The 19,439-nt window shown below is 45.7% G+C and overlaps 1 protein-coding gene and 4 non-coding genes across 5 annotated transcripts; all 5 read right to left on the minus strand.

Annotated features, from left to right (window-relative positions):
• Window positions 1-111: 111 nt before the first annotated feature.
• clptm1l (CLPTM1 like) lies at window positions 112-4,860 on the minus strand. The gene is made up of 17 exons (XM_068747179.1): window positions 4,696-4,860; window positions 4,493-4,587; window positions 4,099-4,288; window positions 3,793-3,974; window positions 3,633-3,711; window positions 3,432-3,549; window positions 3,257-3,351; window positions 3,054-3,138; window positions 2,765-2,868; window positions 2,621-2,686; window positions 2,347-2,397; window positions 2,194-2,276; window positions 2,081-2,115; window positions 1,945-2,000; window positions 1,824-1,868; window positions 1,640-1,755; window positions 112-1,553 (listed from the first exon to the last, which is right to left on the minus strand). Exons 1-17 carry the CDS (start codon window positions 4,858-4,860, stop codon window positions 1,469-1,471), a joined length of 1,650 nt encoding a protein of 549 aa, XP_068603280.1. The 3' UTR covers window positions 112-1,468.
• A 1,163-nt stretch (window positions 4,861-6,023) lies between these two features.
• Window positions 6,024-6,095, minus strand: trnah-gug (transfer RNA histidin (anticodon GUG)). The gene has a single exon. It is a non-coding gene; the product is annotated as a tRNA-His (tRNA).
• Window positions 6,096-6,376: 281 nt separating this feature from the next.
• On the minus strand, window positions 6,377-6,448 carry trnah-gug (transfer RNA histidin (anticodon GUG)). The gene has a single exon. It is a non-coding gene; the product is annotated as a tRNA-His (tRNA).
• A 93-nt stretch (window positions 6,449-6,541) lies between these two features.
• trnah-gug (transfer RNA histidin (anticodon GUG)) lies at window positions 6,542-6,613 on the minus strand. Its single transcript has one exon. It is a non-coding gene; the product is annotated as a tRNA-His (tRNA).
• Window positions 6,614-6,706: 93 nt separating this feature from the next.
• On the minus strand, window positions 6,707-6,778 carry trnah-gug (transfer RNA histidin (anticodon GUG)). Its single transcript has one exon. It is a non-coding gene; the product is annotated as a tRNA-His (tRNA).
• Between the last annotated feature and the right edge of the window lie 12,661 nt (window positions 6,779-19,439).

Here is a 19,439-nt window from a genome sequence, read left to right on the forward strand (position 1 = left end):
ATATCCGTATAATTAATACACTTAATCGGAACAGATTTTAAAGTTATTATTTTATATGGATAGTATCCCAGCGTGAAGATAAATTGAACATAAACATTAAGAATATGTACAAAACAAAAACATCAATGCAAATGACATGGCCACTTAATGTTTTTTTATTCTGAATCTGAAAGACGATAACAAGTACGGCACAAATCCCCGCTGTATTTACATGCAGTAGTAGAATTCAAAATCTTAGAATTTCAGACCATCAGGGGAAAAAAACCCAAAATGAGATTAGAACTACTGCAAAAATAAAAATCCAGATATAGCAATAACAACAATAATAATATAATACTTGGATTTAAAGAATCAGTATCATATTTGGCACTGATATTTTCTTGGCTCTGATATGTAGAAAATACTCAAGCAGGTAAAACTGCAAAACTAGAGTGGATGGAATGGACAGTAGCGCTTTCCTGTGTTTGTGTAATAAAAGTCAGCATCTTCAAACAATTTCATTGTAATAATTACAGAAGTGTAAAATCTTTAACCAGTGCATCCATCGCAACGTGCTACAATGTTCTATAGCCCAAATCATAATCGTCTACTGCGATTTTATTTCTGTTGTTATTTGAGCACAGCCAGCTGGAAGGTGAATTTATAAAATTCCAAATGTTAAAATTATGCTTTAGAAATTCCTGATAATAATTTCTACTTTTTCTTCTCGGTCGTCTTTTACAGCATGTATAACTTCTCATCCTGGAATTTTCCCCAGGCTTTGTCAGCTTTATCAACATGATTTATAACTAAAGATCACAGCTTTCAAACATTGTTTTTGGTGACAGATTTTTTTAAGTAGCTGAATTTAATGTCATTTTCTAGAAATTCACGCATTCCGGATCTCAAGTCTTGAAATGATCTCACAACAATTCACCATTCTTGTCAGCAATGCAGCTTTCATGTTCTACTCCATAATCACCAAAAATCAACTTGTAAACATCACTCAGTTTAAAGTTCCAGCCAGAACTACAAACTGGGCAGCTCATAATTTAGAATTCACAAAAAATAGCAGAAAAGAAATGGACAAAAATCTAAAGAAAATGACCAGAACAAGGCTGTTCCACCATGGATGGAATGCGATTGGTTTTATGGGTCCACATGATTTTGGAAAAGGAGGAAGAGCTAAATCTGTTTCATCAGTTTGAAATGGGTCAGAGATTTCCGATTGTCCGTTTTGCCTCTTCAGACAAAAGAAAGAAAGATGGCAAACGTCAGGAACCGTGATGCCCCCTTTGTTCTTTGCGTTGTGGGACGGGGTGAAAAAAAAGAATCAAAAAGCAAGAGGATGTTGATGCACCTGGTTCCCGGACACCGAACTGACCAGACGGAAATCTTTTGTCCCCCGGGGCGTTCCCCGACCTTTGACCCAGCTCAGGCGATGCCAGCCGAAATCGTCGGGCGCCGCGTGGAGGCCAGTCCGTCCCTCTCAGTCCTTGTGAGTCTTTCCTTTCGGTTTTTCATCATAAGAGACTCCATACTCATTCACTCTTGTCTTGTCCACCGGGTAGAGCCTGGGGAGGGGGGAGCAGAGAGTTTGAGGTTAGGACACTGTTGGGGGGGGGTATCCTGGGGAACTTGTCGAGGCGTTTGTGCGTACCATCTCTGATAGAGGTAAACGAGAAACACCACGTCATCTCTGAAACAGGCCAGTCTGTGAGACGTGGGCATGGTGATGACGAAGGCGAACACGTCGTCGATGAAGGTGTTGAACGCCTGGCAACAATCGATCGTTAAACACAACGATAAGGACATTCAATGAGCACGCGACTCCGTGCCCTCACCTTGTACATGAAGGCTTTCCAGGGCAGGTGGGCCACGGACTTTAGCTGTTGGACGAAACGCAGGAATGGGAGTAACGCAGCGGAAAACACCTCGAGAAGCAACGGCGACGCACGAACCCACCTTGAAGTTGACGAACAGCTGAGGGAGCATGAAGAGGAAGCCGAAGGCGTAGACGCCTGGGGAGAGCGAGGACAGCGTGGGAAACGCTTTTCAATCAGACAACGCCCGAAGGAGGTCGGCAAGAGGAAGAACTCACCGTTAACCAAACTGTTGATCAGCCAGGAGTACCAACTGAAAGGAGGAGGGGGGGGGGGGGGCATGATTAGCGGTCCAGCTACGGAACTGTTTGGGTCGTCACGCGACACCCACCTCTTGTATCGTAGGAATATTAGCGCGTACATCGCGCCTCCGATGCACAACGGGTAGAGGAGGTACGAGAGGTACTTCATGGCCTGCAGGCAAACACAAAGACGCAATCAATAACCAGATTCTAATCCCTCCAACTGGGGGGGGGGGGCTCACCAGCGTGTCGTATTCTTCCGTCCTCCTCTCCGATTCATCCATTTTCCCAAACTGTAGGAAAAACGAAAGTAATGGAAGCGAGTAGAGCGTTATGACCTTCATGCATGCTCCACATTGCAGCGCCAACATTTAACGCAACTCCTGACACACACACACACACACACACACACACACACACACACACACACACACACACACACACACACACACACACACACACACACACACACACACACACACACAGTATACACACACACACACACAGTATACACACCAGGAATGATGGCTTCCCTGATTTCCAAGAAACCTGAATTTTTAAAGCTTTCTTCACTTTCCATACCTGCAAAAACACAAAAACAAACTTAATGTCACTAAAGCATCACCGAGACTCGGTTCACGTTGTGCGATCAGTGCGTACTTCGATGATGGAGCCGACGCCGGCCGGGATGAGGACCAGCAGGCTGGTCTGCTCGTCCAGCAGGTAGAGGAAAATCACGATGGTGCTGAAGCATCTCCAGAGCACTGGAAAACAAACGGCGCTACGCAATGACGCGGCACTCGTGATCCATCGCGCCGCAAATTTACAGCACTTCCTGGTTAAACTCGATCAGATGCTGTGATCTGAGGAATCCACAGGCCAGCCGGCGTCGTGGAGGCGATCCGGGCAATTAGAAATCAATATGCTGACTCCTCACAACGTTACCTACCGGCTTTGCTGGACATTCCCACCATGCTTTTCTTCTGCTTCCAGAAACTGATGTCGTTCTTGAATGCCAGGAAGTCAAAGAGGAGCTGAAAATGTGAGAAAAACAAAAAGCAGCAGTAAAAATAAAGTCCTCCTTCCCCCCTCTTTTATCAGCGCAGAGTTTAGACTTAATAATGTGCCGGAGTGCTTTTTAGCAACACTCACGTGGAAGGCGGCCACGAAGAAGGTCAGAGCCAAGAAGTACAGGTTGGTGTCCACGAAGATTCCTTTGATCTCATCGGCATCCTTCTCTGTGAATCCTGACATCACACGCAGGGAAACGCACGGACGTAAGAGCTCCGGGCCCCCGGCGGCGAAGACGAGACCGAGAGCAACGTACCGAACTGCTGCAGAGAGTAAACGGCATCTTGCATGTGGATCCAGAACCGGAGTCTCCCCAGGGAGATGGAATCATAGGAGATGGTCAGAGGGAGCTCGGCGGAGGTGCTATTGATCTCCTTCAAACACACACAGAGAGGAGATCAGCTTCCCAAGAACCGATGTTCTCGCTACACGTGAAACGACGGTGATATTTATCTACCACGAGGTCTTTGACCCGGTTGCTGAGCTCGTCGATGAACAGCAGAGGGAGATAAACCACCTTCTTCCCGTTCTGAAACCTGAAACACAGGAGCAGAACGTCCTGATCCCGACGCTCCGAGTGTAAGGGGGGGCGCGCGCCCGCGGCCCCGCCCCCTTACACTCGGAGGTATCTGTGGACGTCTCCAGGCAGGTGCTGCCTGTCGAACAGGAAGCGGTCGCCGACGACGTTGAACGTCAGGCGGGAGCGCCAGTGGGAAGTCGGGTGATCCGACACGGCAGCTCCGCCTCCTGCGGTGGGGTTTCCGTCACGGCGTGTCCTTTTATGGGCTTCTCCCGGACCCTGCAGGAGAACAGAATTTATTTACACCCAATTGTAAGTGTGAAATATAAAGGAAGCATTCATTTAACCATTTTGAGAACGTGACTGTCGCCATGGTGATGACTCAGAAAACGCGGCTGGGTACCTGCATTTGGTCCTTTCCAGAAATCAGAGAGATCTCAGGCGGTTTGGGAACCATGTATGTGGTGAGCTGAGCCGTCAAATGGACCTGCCGCGGATCCTGCCACGGGTCGGCGTCGGCTTGGTGGACAAATATTAGCGCGTACAAGGTTCCGTTGTTACGGGTTTTTTTGGGGAGGGAGACATTTATTACCCTGGAGGGATATAGAGGAAAGGAAAGATGTCAGAAGGGATGGAAGATTTGTTTTTAAATATTATATGACCAAAAGAAAATAACTCATTTCATCCGTCGTATTTAAATGACTGAATCCTGACATGAAACAGCTTATTGTCTTTAAAAAAAAAGAGAGAGAAAAAGTACTTCCCAGGTTTATTAGAACTATAAACTAATTACCAACCTCTCAAATTTGCTGTCAACATCAAATTGATCCTCCTTGTAGATCAGCGTGTGTCCTCCCTCCGCATTGGGCCGCAGTACAGTGTAGATACTCAACTGGAAACACACAAGTGGATGTCAGACGTTGTTGTCCGTGGGTTGTGGGTGAATGTACGGATCCCCTCAGCCCAACAGCAAACAGATCGAGTCCCTCCCGCTACAGACCTGTAGTTTTGGGTTCCCAGCCAGGAAGGGCGTGATGCAGTTTGCGTCCTTGGGGTTGTCGCAGGGTTTGGTGTACACGATCCCGTACATCACCCAGCAGGTGTGGAGCACATACACCACGAACACGCCCACAATCAGGGTGGTGAAGGAGGTTTTCAGGAACATGATGCTAGCCGCCGTGTCGTCACGTCGTCCTCGGCTAATCGTTGGGCAGGGCCATATGTCTGTGAATGAAAAGGGGGGGGTCCATCAGCTAGCAGGGGCCGCTATACCTTATTTTTACCTCAGGGATTTAATAGCACTGCATGTCTGAAAGCGTGAAGAGCCCAAAAAACACACCCGTAGATGACTATTAGGCATAAAATGTTGTAATCCTGTGCATCCACACATAAGGTGTGACCTGCCTAATCCGTCTGCAGATCCACTGCAGGAAGCTCTTCCTCTGACGACTCATGCACCGAGGAAATGTTTCTCAACCCTCTCAAAACATTAAATACATTTACAAACGGGCAATTTAAATATATTGTGTTTCTACTGGTTTCAATTGAAATGACTGATAAAAAGAAGAAGAAGAAATAATCAGGAAATTATTCCACTCAGTTCTATTCTCAATTTCACTGAACACATTTAAGCCATGAAGCCGGATGTATTGATATCCTGTCGTTGTAGAGACGCAGCTGAAGTTACATTTCTTTGTGTGGTTTCGCTAGTCACGATTGATCGCTGATTTGTTTGATCTGCACACTCCAAAAAATACGATCAACAAGAGCGACGACAGTCATCGATTCCCATTCTGAAAGGACTCGGATTCGTTTCGTCTAATGTGCGGCGGCCTTTAAGAAGACCATAAAGCCAGGTGCTAACGTTAAACTTACCGGTGTTGAATCTGGCAGGCTGTCAGTGACACTCAGCGTTATCATTGGTCGGCTATCGGTCCGTCCGCTTTAGATTCCCTCCCGGTTGGAAGGACTACAGAACAGTCCGCCGCTTATAGCTGCAGGTTTCCGCTGCCTACCCGTTTGTCCTCTCCATTAAACAAACTGTTCAGATTGGTTCTGAAATTGTTATTTGATTTCAAAGAGGGGTTGGATTTACATTTCCGCCATTCACTTCCTGGTTAGTTTCTTGGGCGGGATTTGGGCAGACGTAGCGCGAGACTTCAAGTCATCGCAGAGTTACTGAAAGCTAAACCGTTATTTAGCCTCGATTAACAACAACTCTCTGTTTAAGTACTGTATTAGCATTTAGCAGCTATTATCGGGAGATAATAAAACGCAATACCAACGCAGTACTTTCGGACATGGTTTGATACCGCTGTTGTCCTAAACTGCCGTGACCCGGATTCGAACCAGGGTTGCTGCGACCACAACGCAGAGTACTAACCACTATACGATCACGGCTGCTCTTAGTGGGCTGAAACTGAACAATTTGGAAGTGAGAAATAACAAAACACGAACATAAAGTATTCTCAATGATGTACTTTTATTAAAAACTGCCGTGACCCAGATTCGAACCGGGGTTGCTGCGACCACAACGCAGAGTACTAACCACTATACGATCACGGCTGCTCTCTGGGTTCTGAAACTGAACAATTTGGAAGTGAGAAATAACAAAACACGAACATAAAGTGATACCAATGTAGTACTTTTGGACGCAGTTTGATACCGCCGTTACTCTGAACTGCCGTGACCCGGATTCGAACCAGGGTTGCTGCGACCACAACGCAGAGCACTAACCACTATACGATCACGGCTGCTCTTGGCGAGCTGAAACTGAACAATTTGGAAGTGAGAAAAAACAAAACACGAACATAAAGTATTCTCAATGATGTACTTTTATTAAAAGCTGCCGTGACCCGGATTCGAACCGGGGTTGCTGCGACCACAACGCAGAGTACTAACCACTATACGATCACGGCTGCTCTCGGCGGGCTGAAACTGAACGATTTGGAAGTGAGAAATAACAAAACACGACCATAAAGTATTCTCAATGATGTACTTTTATTAAGAACTGCCGTGACCCGGATTCGAACCGGGGTTGCTGCGACCACAACGCAGAGTACTAACCACTATACGATCACGGCTGCTCTCGGCGGGCTGAAACTGAACAATTTGGAAGTGAGAAATAACAAAACACGAACATAAAGTATTCTCAATGATGTACTTTTATTAAAAGCTGCCGTGACCCGGATTCGAACCGGGGTTGTGGTATAGTATAGTATAGTATAGTATAGTATAGTGGTCAACGCGCTCCTGTCATCTGTCCAAGAAGTTCCGCTCCACCGCCGCCAGGGAGTGGTGTGTTTAATATGCACTGGCTAGGAATTCCGCAAGATCATCCTGGAAGTGCTCAGTGGGCAAATTTCCCAGCGGAACGTCAGCTCATAAATCTGCTGATGGATATTTATTAGACGACCTTTATCATGACCCTAACTGTCTTTGGCGTGCCGCTGAGCGATGTGTTGCCTTGTCCGCGCTCTACTGATGATGTCACCTCCTGCATCCTGTTTACCCTCCTGTCTACGAGGGGCCCTCAGGAACCCGCTTCCCAAAGATGCTAAATTCTCCGTCTGTTTTTGAGCCTCCGGGTGGAACGATATGTCAAAACGTAGAGAAAGAAATGCAAAGAAGAAAGAAAAATGGCACCATTTTAAATATATGACCGGGAGAAGGGCAGAACGTTTCCCTGATGCATTCCTCTCCCATTTGCTTGTCAGGCGTGATTAAAAGGCTTCAGTCGAACCCCTACCAGTGATGTACTCGTTCCCTTCCCTCAGGAACCTTGAGTCACATACATTAGCTAAATTGCTGAGTTTTCGGTCCCCCTGTGAGCCGGAGAGTAGGAGGAGATCCTCGGGCAGATTCTTCAAACGGTTTCTCAGTCCCAGTTTGAGACTAAAGGTGACCAGACTTTTTGCTTTCAGCGCTTTCCGAGTCCGAAACACCCAGCGGGGAAAGCTCACAGCGTCTTTTAAATCACTTCTCTTCTAACTTTCATTCATGGCAAATCATTTATTAAGACTACTTCTTGCTTTACTGCCCGTCTTTAATGGATTTCTTTAATACTGCCGGTGAAGGTTTCCGTTTTCGGTTATTCTATACTTCTTCCAGATTCTTTTTTTTTTTACTGCATTTGTTATTTTCTGACATGCTGACAAAACTTCATTCTACTCTACTTTTGAATGTAGTGATCCAGTTATACTACTTTTATTTACCAATCTGAGTATTTCTTCCGTCACAGGTTCAATAACTCATAATGTAATCTGTCTGTAATTCTTTCTTTTCCTTTATTTACTTCAAAGCCTGAGTTTTTTTCTTATATTCTGTGTCTCATAGACCCCAATCTGCTGATAGTGAATTATGAGAAAAATAAAACTTTATTTGACAGTTATTAATTTAAAATTCATAATTTAGGTTGACATTTGTTTTCTCAGCTCCAATGTAAATAATTGGATTGTACATATTATGTGTCTTAATTATTGTTGTGTTAATTTATTGTTATTTTGCATCTGTGGAGTAAATTATTTTTATTTTATTGGTATTTTTAAATGTCGACAGAAACAAGCCCGCAAGGGCTTTTTTGAACGCCTCTTAGACAGGATGTTTGACTGTACTTGTACTGTAATACATGCTACTGTTTGACTGTACTTGTAGTCTAACATTCTATCTAATAAATATATTCACACATCATCATAGGCGGCAGTTCAACACCTCACCACCAGGCGGTGCTACAGCTCCATCTATAAAAACAACTGAGGGCTTCTTTCTCAGCCAGCGGTTGTCTCCCTCTCTTTCAGCTTCCGTTTGTCTGTCCGTCTCTGTCCTTCCTCAATACTCAGCGATGATCCATAATCACCATTCTGTGCACCTCCATCAACATCCATCACTCCTGATGGATTTTCGCAGTCAGGGGTGCGGGGGGTGGGGGGGAGGGGATGCCAACCTTCCAGTCAGGGGCAAAGAGAAGGCTACCCCAGTAATCCATTTCCAAATGACCTCCCAGATACGAGGAACGAGTCCCTGTGCACACGTCTCCAATTGAGGTACTAACCAGACACTTTTGGTTCTCCGGTCTGGAGCGCCCGGCTGACGCGCTCCCTTTATTTGAATAAATTACCTTTTCACAAAAGTGCAGCTCTGGAGACACACCACTTTCATTTGGTGAATTAAATCATTACAGTCACATAATGAATACTATTTCTTTATTCCTTCCAGAATCCAGACACAAAGATCTTAAATTCGCCCGCTGATGTGAGAAGGTAAGTCTTACTGTGTTTAGGATTAAAGAAAAACCTCATATTTACAATAACATATGGATATAATAGTGTTTTATGTGTCGTCTTCAAACTGTTTTTGAAATGTTTACATCATTTTTTGGGGGGTGTGAAACCCACTTAGGGAATATTTACGACAGTGAATCGAAAGGTGCCACAGGAATAGAACCCGCGGCGCCGCAGACGGGTCACAAACCGGTTCATGCATGCACCGCCCAGCCAGACAACATCTCATACGTGCATGACCGCGTCAGCACTTTAAAGCTCGGGTGGTTTTATGTTTTTATTCCTGTATGCCGCCTTTTTCCGTAATAATTTACACTTTGAGTAAGAGGATGCTTTTTGAGCCTCAGACTGCATCGTCTTGTGTGCTGTTTGGGGAGGTGGGAGTCCGGCCGAGCGCACAGGCCCATTAAAGAATCTCTGTGATACGTCCACCTCCGAGATGAAGCTAAAACTCCTCGTCACCCTTTAGGCGAGACGGCTTGCGTCAGTCAGGCTGCTCGGCAGCAAACTCTGGAGGTTCTGGATGACGCTGAAAGAAAGAGCGAGTGTGTTCACTCCACATTTTATGGGTCAATAACACTAAAAAAGCCACCAGCTCCCCTCCTCTCAGCTCAATCAAAGCTATTGCGTTAGTAATTTAGAGCAGGCGTAAAAGGAAAATAACTTGCTTCATTTAAATGCTAATTCGTCTTCAGCTGAAGATTCAACACAATGGCAACAGGTTGAAAGAATATGGAATATCACAGGCCAGACACAAAGACGAATCCACGACCACGTTGGCCCATGAAAGTCTTTTATTTCTTCACGGATCTTTGGTGACCCGGCTGTGCCACATAAATACACTGGAATCAGTGTTCCGCACTGCCGCCATGAGCAAAAATCATTAGAGATCCTTCTGTCTTCAACAGCACCTTCTGTCTCCGTGGAGACGGTAACACACTGTTCCTGTAGTTAAGCTTCGTTATGACAGTCCTTTCATGTTTGTCTTCTTAACCGTGATGCAAAGGAACGATGGGTTCTATGCAGTTTGGACGAGGAAAGTAATTCCAGGTGCGGAAGCAGAAGTTAGAGAGGACTCAGAGAACAAAAGAAGAAGTTCTACCGATGGGCCTGTGTCCTTCTTCGCCATGAGTAGAGGGTCGGTCTTCATCCATCCTTCCGTCTTCCACCGCGGAGGCAACAGTCTCAGCAGGGAGTTCCAGACTCCCCTCTCCCCAGCCACCTCCTCCAGCTGAGACGTTCCCAGGAGAACCAAGAGACATAGTCTCTCCAGTGTGTCCTAGGTCTTCCCAGAAGCCTCCTCCCTGTGGGACATACCCGGAACACGAATAGATGCCCCAGCCACCTCCACTGACTCCTCTCGATGTGTCATTCCTGGTGCTCCCTGCTGTCTTCTTTATGCACGTTCCCACTGGAAAACCTTCGCATTCAATGGGAATGCTCACGTCTCCACCTACGCAGACGACACCCTACTGTACGCCTCTACTAAGCCAACAAACCCGACAGCTTTGGCGTGTTTAGTCGCCATTAATCAGTACACAAATGGAAACTTTTTAAAACCAAATAAGGATAATGTTGGACTACTGGAATTTGGAATCCTTGCTCGCGGAACAAGTCTTAAATCTGTGTGTCATTTTCTACATGGATTTATGTTTTAAATCCCATATTAGTAACACGAGGCCAATCAAACAGCACAAAGCGCTTCATTCTTTAATTCCTGGTTGGTTAAACTCCTGTAATGGAGTCTTTACTGGAAAATAGAACGTATGCAGTTCTGTTGACCTTAGACCAACAAGAGGGAGTACATCACTCCTGTTTTAGCCCAACTGCACTGGCTCATTTCTTTTGGAATTGATTACAAGGTGCTTTTAATTACCTACAAAGCTCTCGATGGCATGGCACCTTCATACATCTCTGACCTTTTAATACCTTATTAATCACAAAAAGCCCAGCGGACCTCCGGAGCCGGCCTTTTAAAGTACTCCACAAACAACGTGAGGGGAGTGAGTTATGCAGCGAAACCATCGAGCACGCATCAAACAAGCCGTTAAAAAAGGAGATTAAAGCAGATTTTTACAAGAAGGCTTTTAGAGAACCCGTTTTTGTCTCGTGTTTATTCTGTTGTTCCACCTTATTAGGCTATCTTTTTTAAACTCCCCCTGCTAATTTGATTTAATGTATTTACATCTTTGCCTGCGTCTTTATTTGTTCTTGTCTATGTTTAGTTTAGATTTTTAACGATTCAATGCGAAATACTTTGAGCTGCGTTTTATTACTGGAAATTTCTTTCAAGATAGAAACGAATTATGAATTAAATTCGATTCATTTAAATTCTTCCTTTTGTCCTCTTCCCCTTTCATCGAGACAGACATACACATATCCTCTTTCATTTTGTTTCCTCTCTATCTTTTGTCCATTTACTCTTCCTTTGGTTTCCTTTTCTTTCATTTCTGTGCTCCCCTCATCCTCTCCCAGCATTCCTTTCCTTCTTCCTTCACCCCCTTCTCTGCTCTTTAGTCTTTTCCCCATCTCACTCTTTATCTCCCTCCATCCTTTTGATTTCCATCAGAAATCCCACATTTTCTTCTTTTCTGACCCCCGTCCTTGCAGACTGCCTCCATCCCTCCATCCCCCTTTCCTTTTCTCTCTCCTCCATGTGATTTAGTACTCCCCCTCTGACCGTTTCCCACACTCCTCTTTTTAATTTATCTCGTCTCTCCCTCTTTGCCCCGCTCTCTCACCGTCTATCTGAATCTTTAACCTCTTTCAATCTGTCTCTTGGTATCATCCTCCGTCTCCGTCACTCTCCATCTGTCTCCCTCCATCTTTCTAACTCCGTTAACCTCCCTCCCTCCGTCTCTTTGTGATTGAGTGAAGATAGATGCCCTTCGACTGTCCTCCAGGGTCAACCACAGACGGACTCGACCCACGCTGACCCGTTGTTGGTATCTGTTTGGATGCATGTGTGGCTGGCTGGATGGCTGACCTCTTCCAGGTTCAACAAGGACATGGTCCGGGTTTTCATTGGAGGGGACTCACCTGCGACACCAGGTCATTGGCCGATAATAGGAATTCTTCCATGCAGTCAGAGAAAAGACTTTGACGTTTCTTCAAAGCAGACTAACAGATTGATTTCATCCAAGACGTATTTGTCTTTCTTCTCATGTACTCTGTCCTTTCCTTGTTTTTCCGCTGCTCTTTCGTTCACCAGTCGGATGCGAACGGCCTCCGCGTTTCACTCCTCACCTCTTCTCCCATCCTCCCCTGTGTTTTCATTCTTCCACTCCACAGCTCATTCTGCTTGTTTCTCTTTTCTCCCCTGTCCTTAACCAATGTTTTTTTTGTCCCCCCCCCTCCTTCAATGTATCTGTGTCAAGATGAAAAGATGGATGTGGCTGGAGTGGCTGTTGTCGCCGTGGCGCTGCAGAGATGGGTAATCATGGGGGGAAAGGTGTGAGGGACGGCCAAAGGGACAGATGAGCAGAAACGGAGAGACATCTGATGTGCTTGTGCTGGAGCAGCCATGAGTGTAGTCACAATCTGTAAACACACACACACACACACACACACACACACACACACAGATGGAGTGTGAACACATGGGAAATCTATGCCCTCTCAAACAAAGAAAATTAAGACAACAGGAAATTGGATTCTGCTCTCTGTGCAAATGTTAGTCGACCTTATTTATTCATTCACCCACATGGATTAAGACTCGTAATTGACACCACGCTCACTTATTTCTTCGGCATCAGAAGTTAATTCTACTTGCGAGGACCACTCATCATCGAAGAGCAGTGGCGTCCCAGAGACTGGTCTGCTGGTTGCTTGGCGACGGTGCTGAATAAACAAACGAGACAGGACATGTTATCAGCGGCTGCATGAAGTGGTACAACACTTGACTTTTACTTTTCATGTTGGTGTGTAAAGATACCAAGAATAATCTAGAACCTTTTTGATGATGATCCAGATCACCATGTGGACGGTGTAGATCCAGTTAGGAGGGGAACGAGCTGCTTGGTGGAGGTCTGCGCTCTCCGAGTGCTTTTTTTAGTTCCATGTTTATACATTTTTTTGGTGTCAGTTTTATTGCATGTTCTCCCTGCCAGGATCAGTGGTGACAGGAAACAGATGGACGACGGCAAGCAATCAGGCGAAATGGATCGATAGATAGAAAGATAAATGTTAGATAGATGCATTCTGTAAGCGGCAATATCGAAAACCGATGCCTTCAGGCTTGACCTTTTCAAGCTCCGCCTACCTAAGATCAGACTCTTAAACTTGTTCCTGCAGGAACCGTAAAACTTCCATGACTGACTTCACAGATGAATCAGATAATTACAGTAAAATAGAATGATTCTCCACTCCACCACGCACACACACACACACACACACACACGTACGCACACACACACACACTTGTTCTCTTCATGCAACCTTCCCAACCGAGAAATCAAACGGCAGCCATGACAATGAGTGACGTCTGTGATGTAGTGAGACAGCTGACCGCTTTGTAGTGATGGTGTGTGTGTGCGTGTGCGTGTGCGTGTGTGTGTGCGTGTGCGTGTGCGTGTGCGCGTGCGTGTGCGTGTGTGTGCGCGTGCAGTTATTGAGTTTGTTTAGAATCAGAGGAAGCCGCTTTGTGTGGAAAAGGTTGTTTTCCTGTGTGTGTGTGTGTGTGTGTGTGCGTGGAAGCGTACCTGTCTGCGTCTGTGTGCGCCCACACGTGTGACGGTGCGACTGCTTCCCGAGGCTTTTTTTTCCTGATTGACCACTCCTGGTTGTTGTGGAGATGAAAGGGATGCTGGGAACTCATCTCACGCTATGAATCCTGGGTAAGTAGCGTGTGATGTGAGAACATCCTCATCACTCAGTGAAAGAACGCTTTCATCCCTTATCCCTTCCTTCTATCGATATTCCGTCTCCTCGTCTTCGGCCTCGTTCCTTTCTTCTCTCCCTCGTCTTCAGTTTCTTCTTTTTTCTACAGCTCATTTCTCCATCTTGGACACACAAATACACACACACACACACACACACCCTCCTTGAACCCATGCACAATGCCCAAATTCAACCTTCTAATTCCAGTTAGAATTAGAATTCTAAACTAAAAATTAAGATTTTTGCAAAGCTAAGAAATGTTCAGTGATTTAACGTTTTGTGCTACAACAGCCTTTATTATCTTTCATGCGGCCTCCGGCTACACGCTAACGATAAAGCGGCGATCCGGTTGTCCTGCTGGTGGAACAGAACGTTTCCTATTGGATGTGTAATCAAGAGTATAACACAGAGCGGCACGGATCACTGAGCTTTGCTGCTCCCTGGGACGGCTGAATAATATAAATGTTCACACATTACTCTGGAAACCACGACTTCAAAGTGAAAAGACAGCGATGTTGCTCACGGCTACTGACCATTAAACGCACCCTGCAAGTTTGAAATTTGATCGTAAGAAGTTTAGAGTTATTTAGGAAGCAGCAGGTAACTTCGGTCTGATGGATCTATTCGGGCCTTCAGACGGTTCGTGCTTTATTTATTGTGGCAACGCTAAAAAGAGAAAGACACGATGCACTCAAATTAAGCAGGTCAGAATTCCCATAATGATGTGACGTCAGTCCAATTAGACCCGCCCCCGGAGCTTAAATAAGAGTCACTAGATTGTTTTCTGTGTACCAGATTTACGTAGTGGCTTTAAATGCCACACGTGACCTACTTTTAACCGAGAAGTTCTCATTTCCCACGCGTCATTGAACGCCTCACGCCTGAGTTCAGCGTCAGGTGACGCACAGGTGCGCCGCAGAGTTGATTGAGTCCGCGGTGTGCTAGCGCGGCGTGTGCAGCGTCTCTATTGTTTATGCGCGTTTTGTTTGGTTAATAATTGCTGTTTTTTTTAAGGACATAATCTTCATCATTCACAGCACGTTGTGTTAACGGAGAGTGGGAAAAAGCAACGTTTTCGGCTGCCCTCTTCTTGTCCCCAGTGACTGAAAGTCATTCAGTTGTTCTGTGTTTTCTCCTCAACAATGAACACTGAGATGGTTTTAATGGACATTTGGATATTTATTGATTTTAAAATTTGCCTTGTTCGAAATATCATCATCATCTTCATCGTGGAATTTGACCCATCCTGTCAGCTTTGAGTGACATCCCATCATCACCCTCCAGCAAGAACTCCAGAGTCCAAACCCTGGAGCTTCTCCCGGGACCCCCCTCCTCTGTGCTTCCTCCTCGGCCGTGATGTGGACTGATGACATCACTCCGGCAGCTCTGACATCACAATCCCTCGGAAGAGGCCGGGCTGCAGTCCTGATGTCCACTCGGGTCCCGTCCGTCCCTCCTGGAGGCCGAATCCTTTCAGGTAAGGACTTCAGTTTGATACGATGGGAATGTTCTGGAGAATGCCCCCCCCCCCCCCACACACACCTGGCATTACAGGAAAGCGCCTTTCTTTAATATTTCTGCCCCCTGTAATGATGAAACTTCCTCCAGCACCACTCTACTGTTAAATATCGGCGTTGATGGGGCCGTTAAGTTCCTTTTTAAACACCTTTACGAAACAGCAAATGGCTTTTTGGAAGGCGCCATCTGCCTCCTCGCCTCCAGATTGAGGTTTAGAGGTTAGTCGGGTTGATTCAAAGATATCAGAAAGTTTGAAAAGTACCGCAGCAGCCGGTCAGTTTGTGTCTCAGTAGTCGGCTTTGTTTATTCTTCAGCACACAAACCCTCAGCGTTGCTATGAAGTGGAAGCGATATCATCCCAATCCCAAGTTATTCCAACTGCACACATTTTGCATTCATGAGTTTTCAGGTGTTCAAAGTGAGCGTGCAGTGATGGCTTTGTTTTGCATGTTTTGTATGTTTTGCATGTTTGTAATTGTTCCGATGCGTCTTTACGACACACTGATATTCAGTACGGAAGCATTTGAGATCTTAACAGGAAGAAACCTGATTAATTTGATCAGATACATCCGTCTCGGATTCCTTGTTTTTGGCTGGAGAGTCATTTGTGATTTATTTACGATGCAGACGTCTCCACCGAGCGTTAATAAATCGCTTTAATCGACGGCGTTCCCAAATCGTGTCATTCCAGAACAGTTACAGGCCGTAATGCGTCGTTGTTTTGTTTCTTTGGTTTCGGGGCAGCCGACAGTCGGCTCTTTGCTTATCTACCCGGGAACTCCGTGAACCCACAGCAATGTGGAAACGGCTGCTATAACTCACTCATGAATGGGTTCTCGCTGAAAGCAGACGAGCTGAAACAGCTCAGGCATCTACATGAAATGTCAGTGTTTTGCTTTCCCATTACCTGCTTGTGTCCCGGAATGTCAGGCGAGCGATCACGGAATGATGCTGCGTTCCTCGTGATGAGATTTCCACTGTGAACGAACAGAGGAATTTCTCGGTGAGGCAGCGAGACTGTATTTCTATGTATTTCTATACACTTTGTGCCTGCAGGAAGGTTCTCCCTGACTTTTAAACTATTTTTTCCTTTGAAAGCAACTTTGAAATTCCCCGTGACTTGACAATTCAGGAGACGTAATATTCTTATAATCTGCAGCTTCTACGCCGTGACGTCCGGGAATTGCAATATCTGCAGGCGGCGAAGGTGCAAAACGACAAAAACGTCTCGCAGGAAGTTTTTACAAAAGCAATTAGCCTTTTTTTAATCTTACATTGCATTGAAAATTTACATAATAGATTCATACATTTTTACAAATAATTTCATCATAAAAATATATTTCTGTACAAAACACTTTTTTATTCTATATTTCCTCTTCTTGCGTTTTTTTTTTTCCTTTTTCCTTTTTCCAAACGGTGAATATTCCCAATGTCCCCAGGCAGGAACGGCTTTCCGATCACGTGGCTCTTATTGCGGTCGGTCAGTAGGAAAAGCTTGTTAGAAAAGAATAACCGCTGATGAAGAGGAGGGCTCGCGCTGATGTGTTTGGGGATGATGGGGAGGGTCCCACGATTCTTGGTAGGCACTGTGTCAGATCCGTACCGAAAAACAACAACAGCAGCAGCAGCAACAACAATCGATCCAATCAAGCAATAGGAAACGATGCCACCAAAGCGATGTGTACGAATAAGGAAGCCGCCGCGGAGGAGTTGAAAGGAGTTTTCTGTCAGCTGGTTGCAGTCGCCACCTGCGGTCACAACAGCAGGGGTTTTTCAAAATAAAGTGTTTTTTTTTTTTTTGGTCACGGTGACACCCAGACTCATTAGAAAACGACCGGCATTCATCGCATGCGGGATCCAAACTCTGCGAATTCAGTTTCAAACCTTTAAAGCCAGTCTCTTCAAAACAAAACTTTTTTTTTTTAATGGTCGGCAAAGCTTGAAATAGATATGCGAGTTCCTGTATTCTTATGGGGACCAATTAAAGGATGCGGCGCGTCTTCAGGCCCGGTGCCGATAACGCGACCCTGCTGTCTGGATGTAATGCGTGATTTCACGCGCAAATCAAACGCTCCTCGGCAGCAGCGCTCACTGATGGCGCACGGAACCAACGGGAAAGGCCATCAATGTGCGCTGCAGCTAAATACAGCAAAGTTTGGCGTCTCGGTGGGATGTGGGTGTGGACTGATAAAACCGAAGGGCTGCTCGGAGCGTACGCCTCGTTGTAGTTGATGTGGGTTTATGGACAGAGCCGGATAGAAAAGAAGAACGCTGAAACGGAATCCATGCGATGTCGGATGTTTCGGTATCGATTTTTGCCGAGCGAATCGGTGGGGTGGCGGCTCGGGTGCGGCGGCGCCGGCGATGTTTTCAGATTTAAACACCATGTTCTTTGAGATTCGTTTTTGCAAACAAGGTTAAAAGTTGCACCTAAATTGGATCGGACCGGGAAACGGGCTGAACGAGAATCTTAAAGACCCTCTTTGAGAATCAGTGTAATCCCTTTTTACTCTTAAATCCTCCTGTATAAAAATACAAACGACAACCGTAAACGTCTTATACGTACAGTAGTCGGGCAGTTCAACGTTTATCACCCTTGTCACCACCATATGTTTATACCCTCCTCTGAGGTCGCTGACGTCTCCAAAGCAAAGTCAACGTGGATTTCTCACGAGTCGAGGTTGTTCTTCCCGATGAAGAGAAGTCAAACTTTGTCGGGGCCAACAGTCGTCGTGAAGCGGGACAGGAAGTGGCAGCCATAGCACAAACGCACATCTGGGTCGACTGTTTGGTGAAACATTAAGATCATGATTGTTTGCCTCCATCATCTCGACAATAATGACACTTTTGACTGTGCCGATAGAAACGTCACGTCACGCCAGAACTTAAGCTGATTTCCATGTGTTGAAAAAACCCAAAACCGATTTCTCTGTAACTTCTGAGAACACACAAATGTTTTTTAATATCCTTTGTTCTGGTATTTATTTTCTAAAAACTCTGCTTATAATCCATCTTTCCCCTTCTGCCCATCCCTGTGGTAAATATATAGCACAAAAATATAGGTGGTGAATGCTCCCGAATATATATGCAATAGATTTACAGATCAGAAGATTCTGCAGCAATAACAAAGAAAGAAGAGAAGCACTCGCAGAGTGCAGGATTAAAGTGGACCCGTGTCCACAGCCGTCGGGCTACAAGCCCATTTGTCTTTCCTTTAGCCCGTCTATCATCACGCCCATTTCCTGTCTGGAGCTTTAACAGCGGAAGATGGTCTTCTGGTCTTTCTTGGACCTGTCTGCATCCTTGTCTGTCTTTTCTAGATGTTCCATAGAGTCTATCCGTCCATGTTGGTTCCCTCCCCCCCCCCCCCCCCTCCGCGGATGTCCTTCCTGTGAAATGTGCTTTAGTGCCAGAGCGTTCTCTGATTCTCAGAGTCTCTTCTTTGTAAGTCCACCGGAGTCCTCTGTATACATTCAGCTTTTGTTTTGCCAGAATCTATTTGAATTCACAGGGTCGAGAACGTCGTTCGTCGGGGGCCGTGTTCCGTCTGCTCCGGTGTGTTCTGCAGACGGAAGGCTGACCTCTCTCTCTGGTTGATTTCTGGTGAGACAGGCTCGGGTCGGCGTGCATTACGGTTTGACGATATTGTCTTTTATTCCTGATGCATTCCTCTCCTTCAAGAGTTCACGTTTTCGTGCCCCCCAGCAGTTTACCGATTTGATGAGTCCTCTCCATCTGTTCTTTCAGCGCTGGCTCCCCTTTAGACTCTGCTTGGTTCTGCTTCGCTCTAATCAAAGGTCATTTAGGATTATAACTTCACCCTCTGCTTGAGAGCCGAGTTTCTTTTCAGAGCAACTTTTGCTACTGTCTACCAGTTTAGCTGTTGAGATTCAATAGGGAAAGGCGAGAAACCTACGGTGCCGTCCTCTGTTTCCTCCTGGTTTCCTGCTCGGTGAATTCCGTGGTCATTTTAGAAAGGCTCTTACTCCCAACTGGTCGGCCCGGTTCACTGATGACCTGCAGGCCTCTTGCTGTCAGATCGGAGACCAGATTCTTGGAAAGAGGTTTC

This window comes from Brachionichthys hirsutus, chromosome 13, assembly GCF_040956055.1.
Source record: "Brachionichthys hirsutus isolate HB-005 chromosome 13, CSIRO-AGI_Bhir_v1, whole genome shotgun sequence".
Lineage (NCBI taxonomy): Eukaryota > Metazoa > Chordata > Actinopteri > Lophiiformes > Brachionichthyidae > Brachionichthys > Brachionichthys hirsutus.

Coding starts and splice junctions, on each gene's coding strand:
- clptm1l (XM_068747179.1), bottom strand. CDS start 4,860: ATGTTCCTGAAAACCTCCTTCACCACCCTGATTGTGGGCGTGTTCGTG. Junction 2,869..3,053: donor GGGAATGTCCAGCAAAGCCG/GTAGGTAACGTT, acceptor TTTGTTTTCCAG/TGCTCTGGAGATGCTTCAGC. Junction 2,277..2,346: donor CGGAAGAATACGACACGCTG/GTGAGCCCCCCC, acceptor GTTTGCCTGCAG/GCCATGAAGTACCTCTCGTA.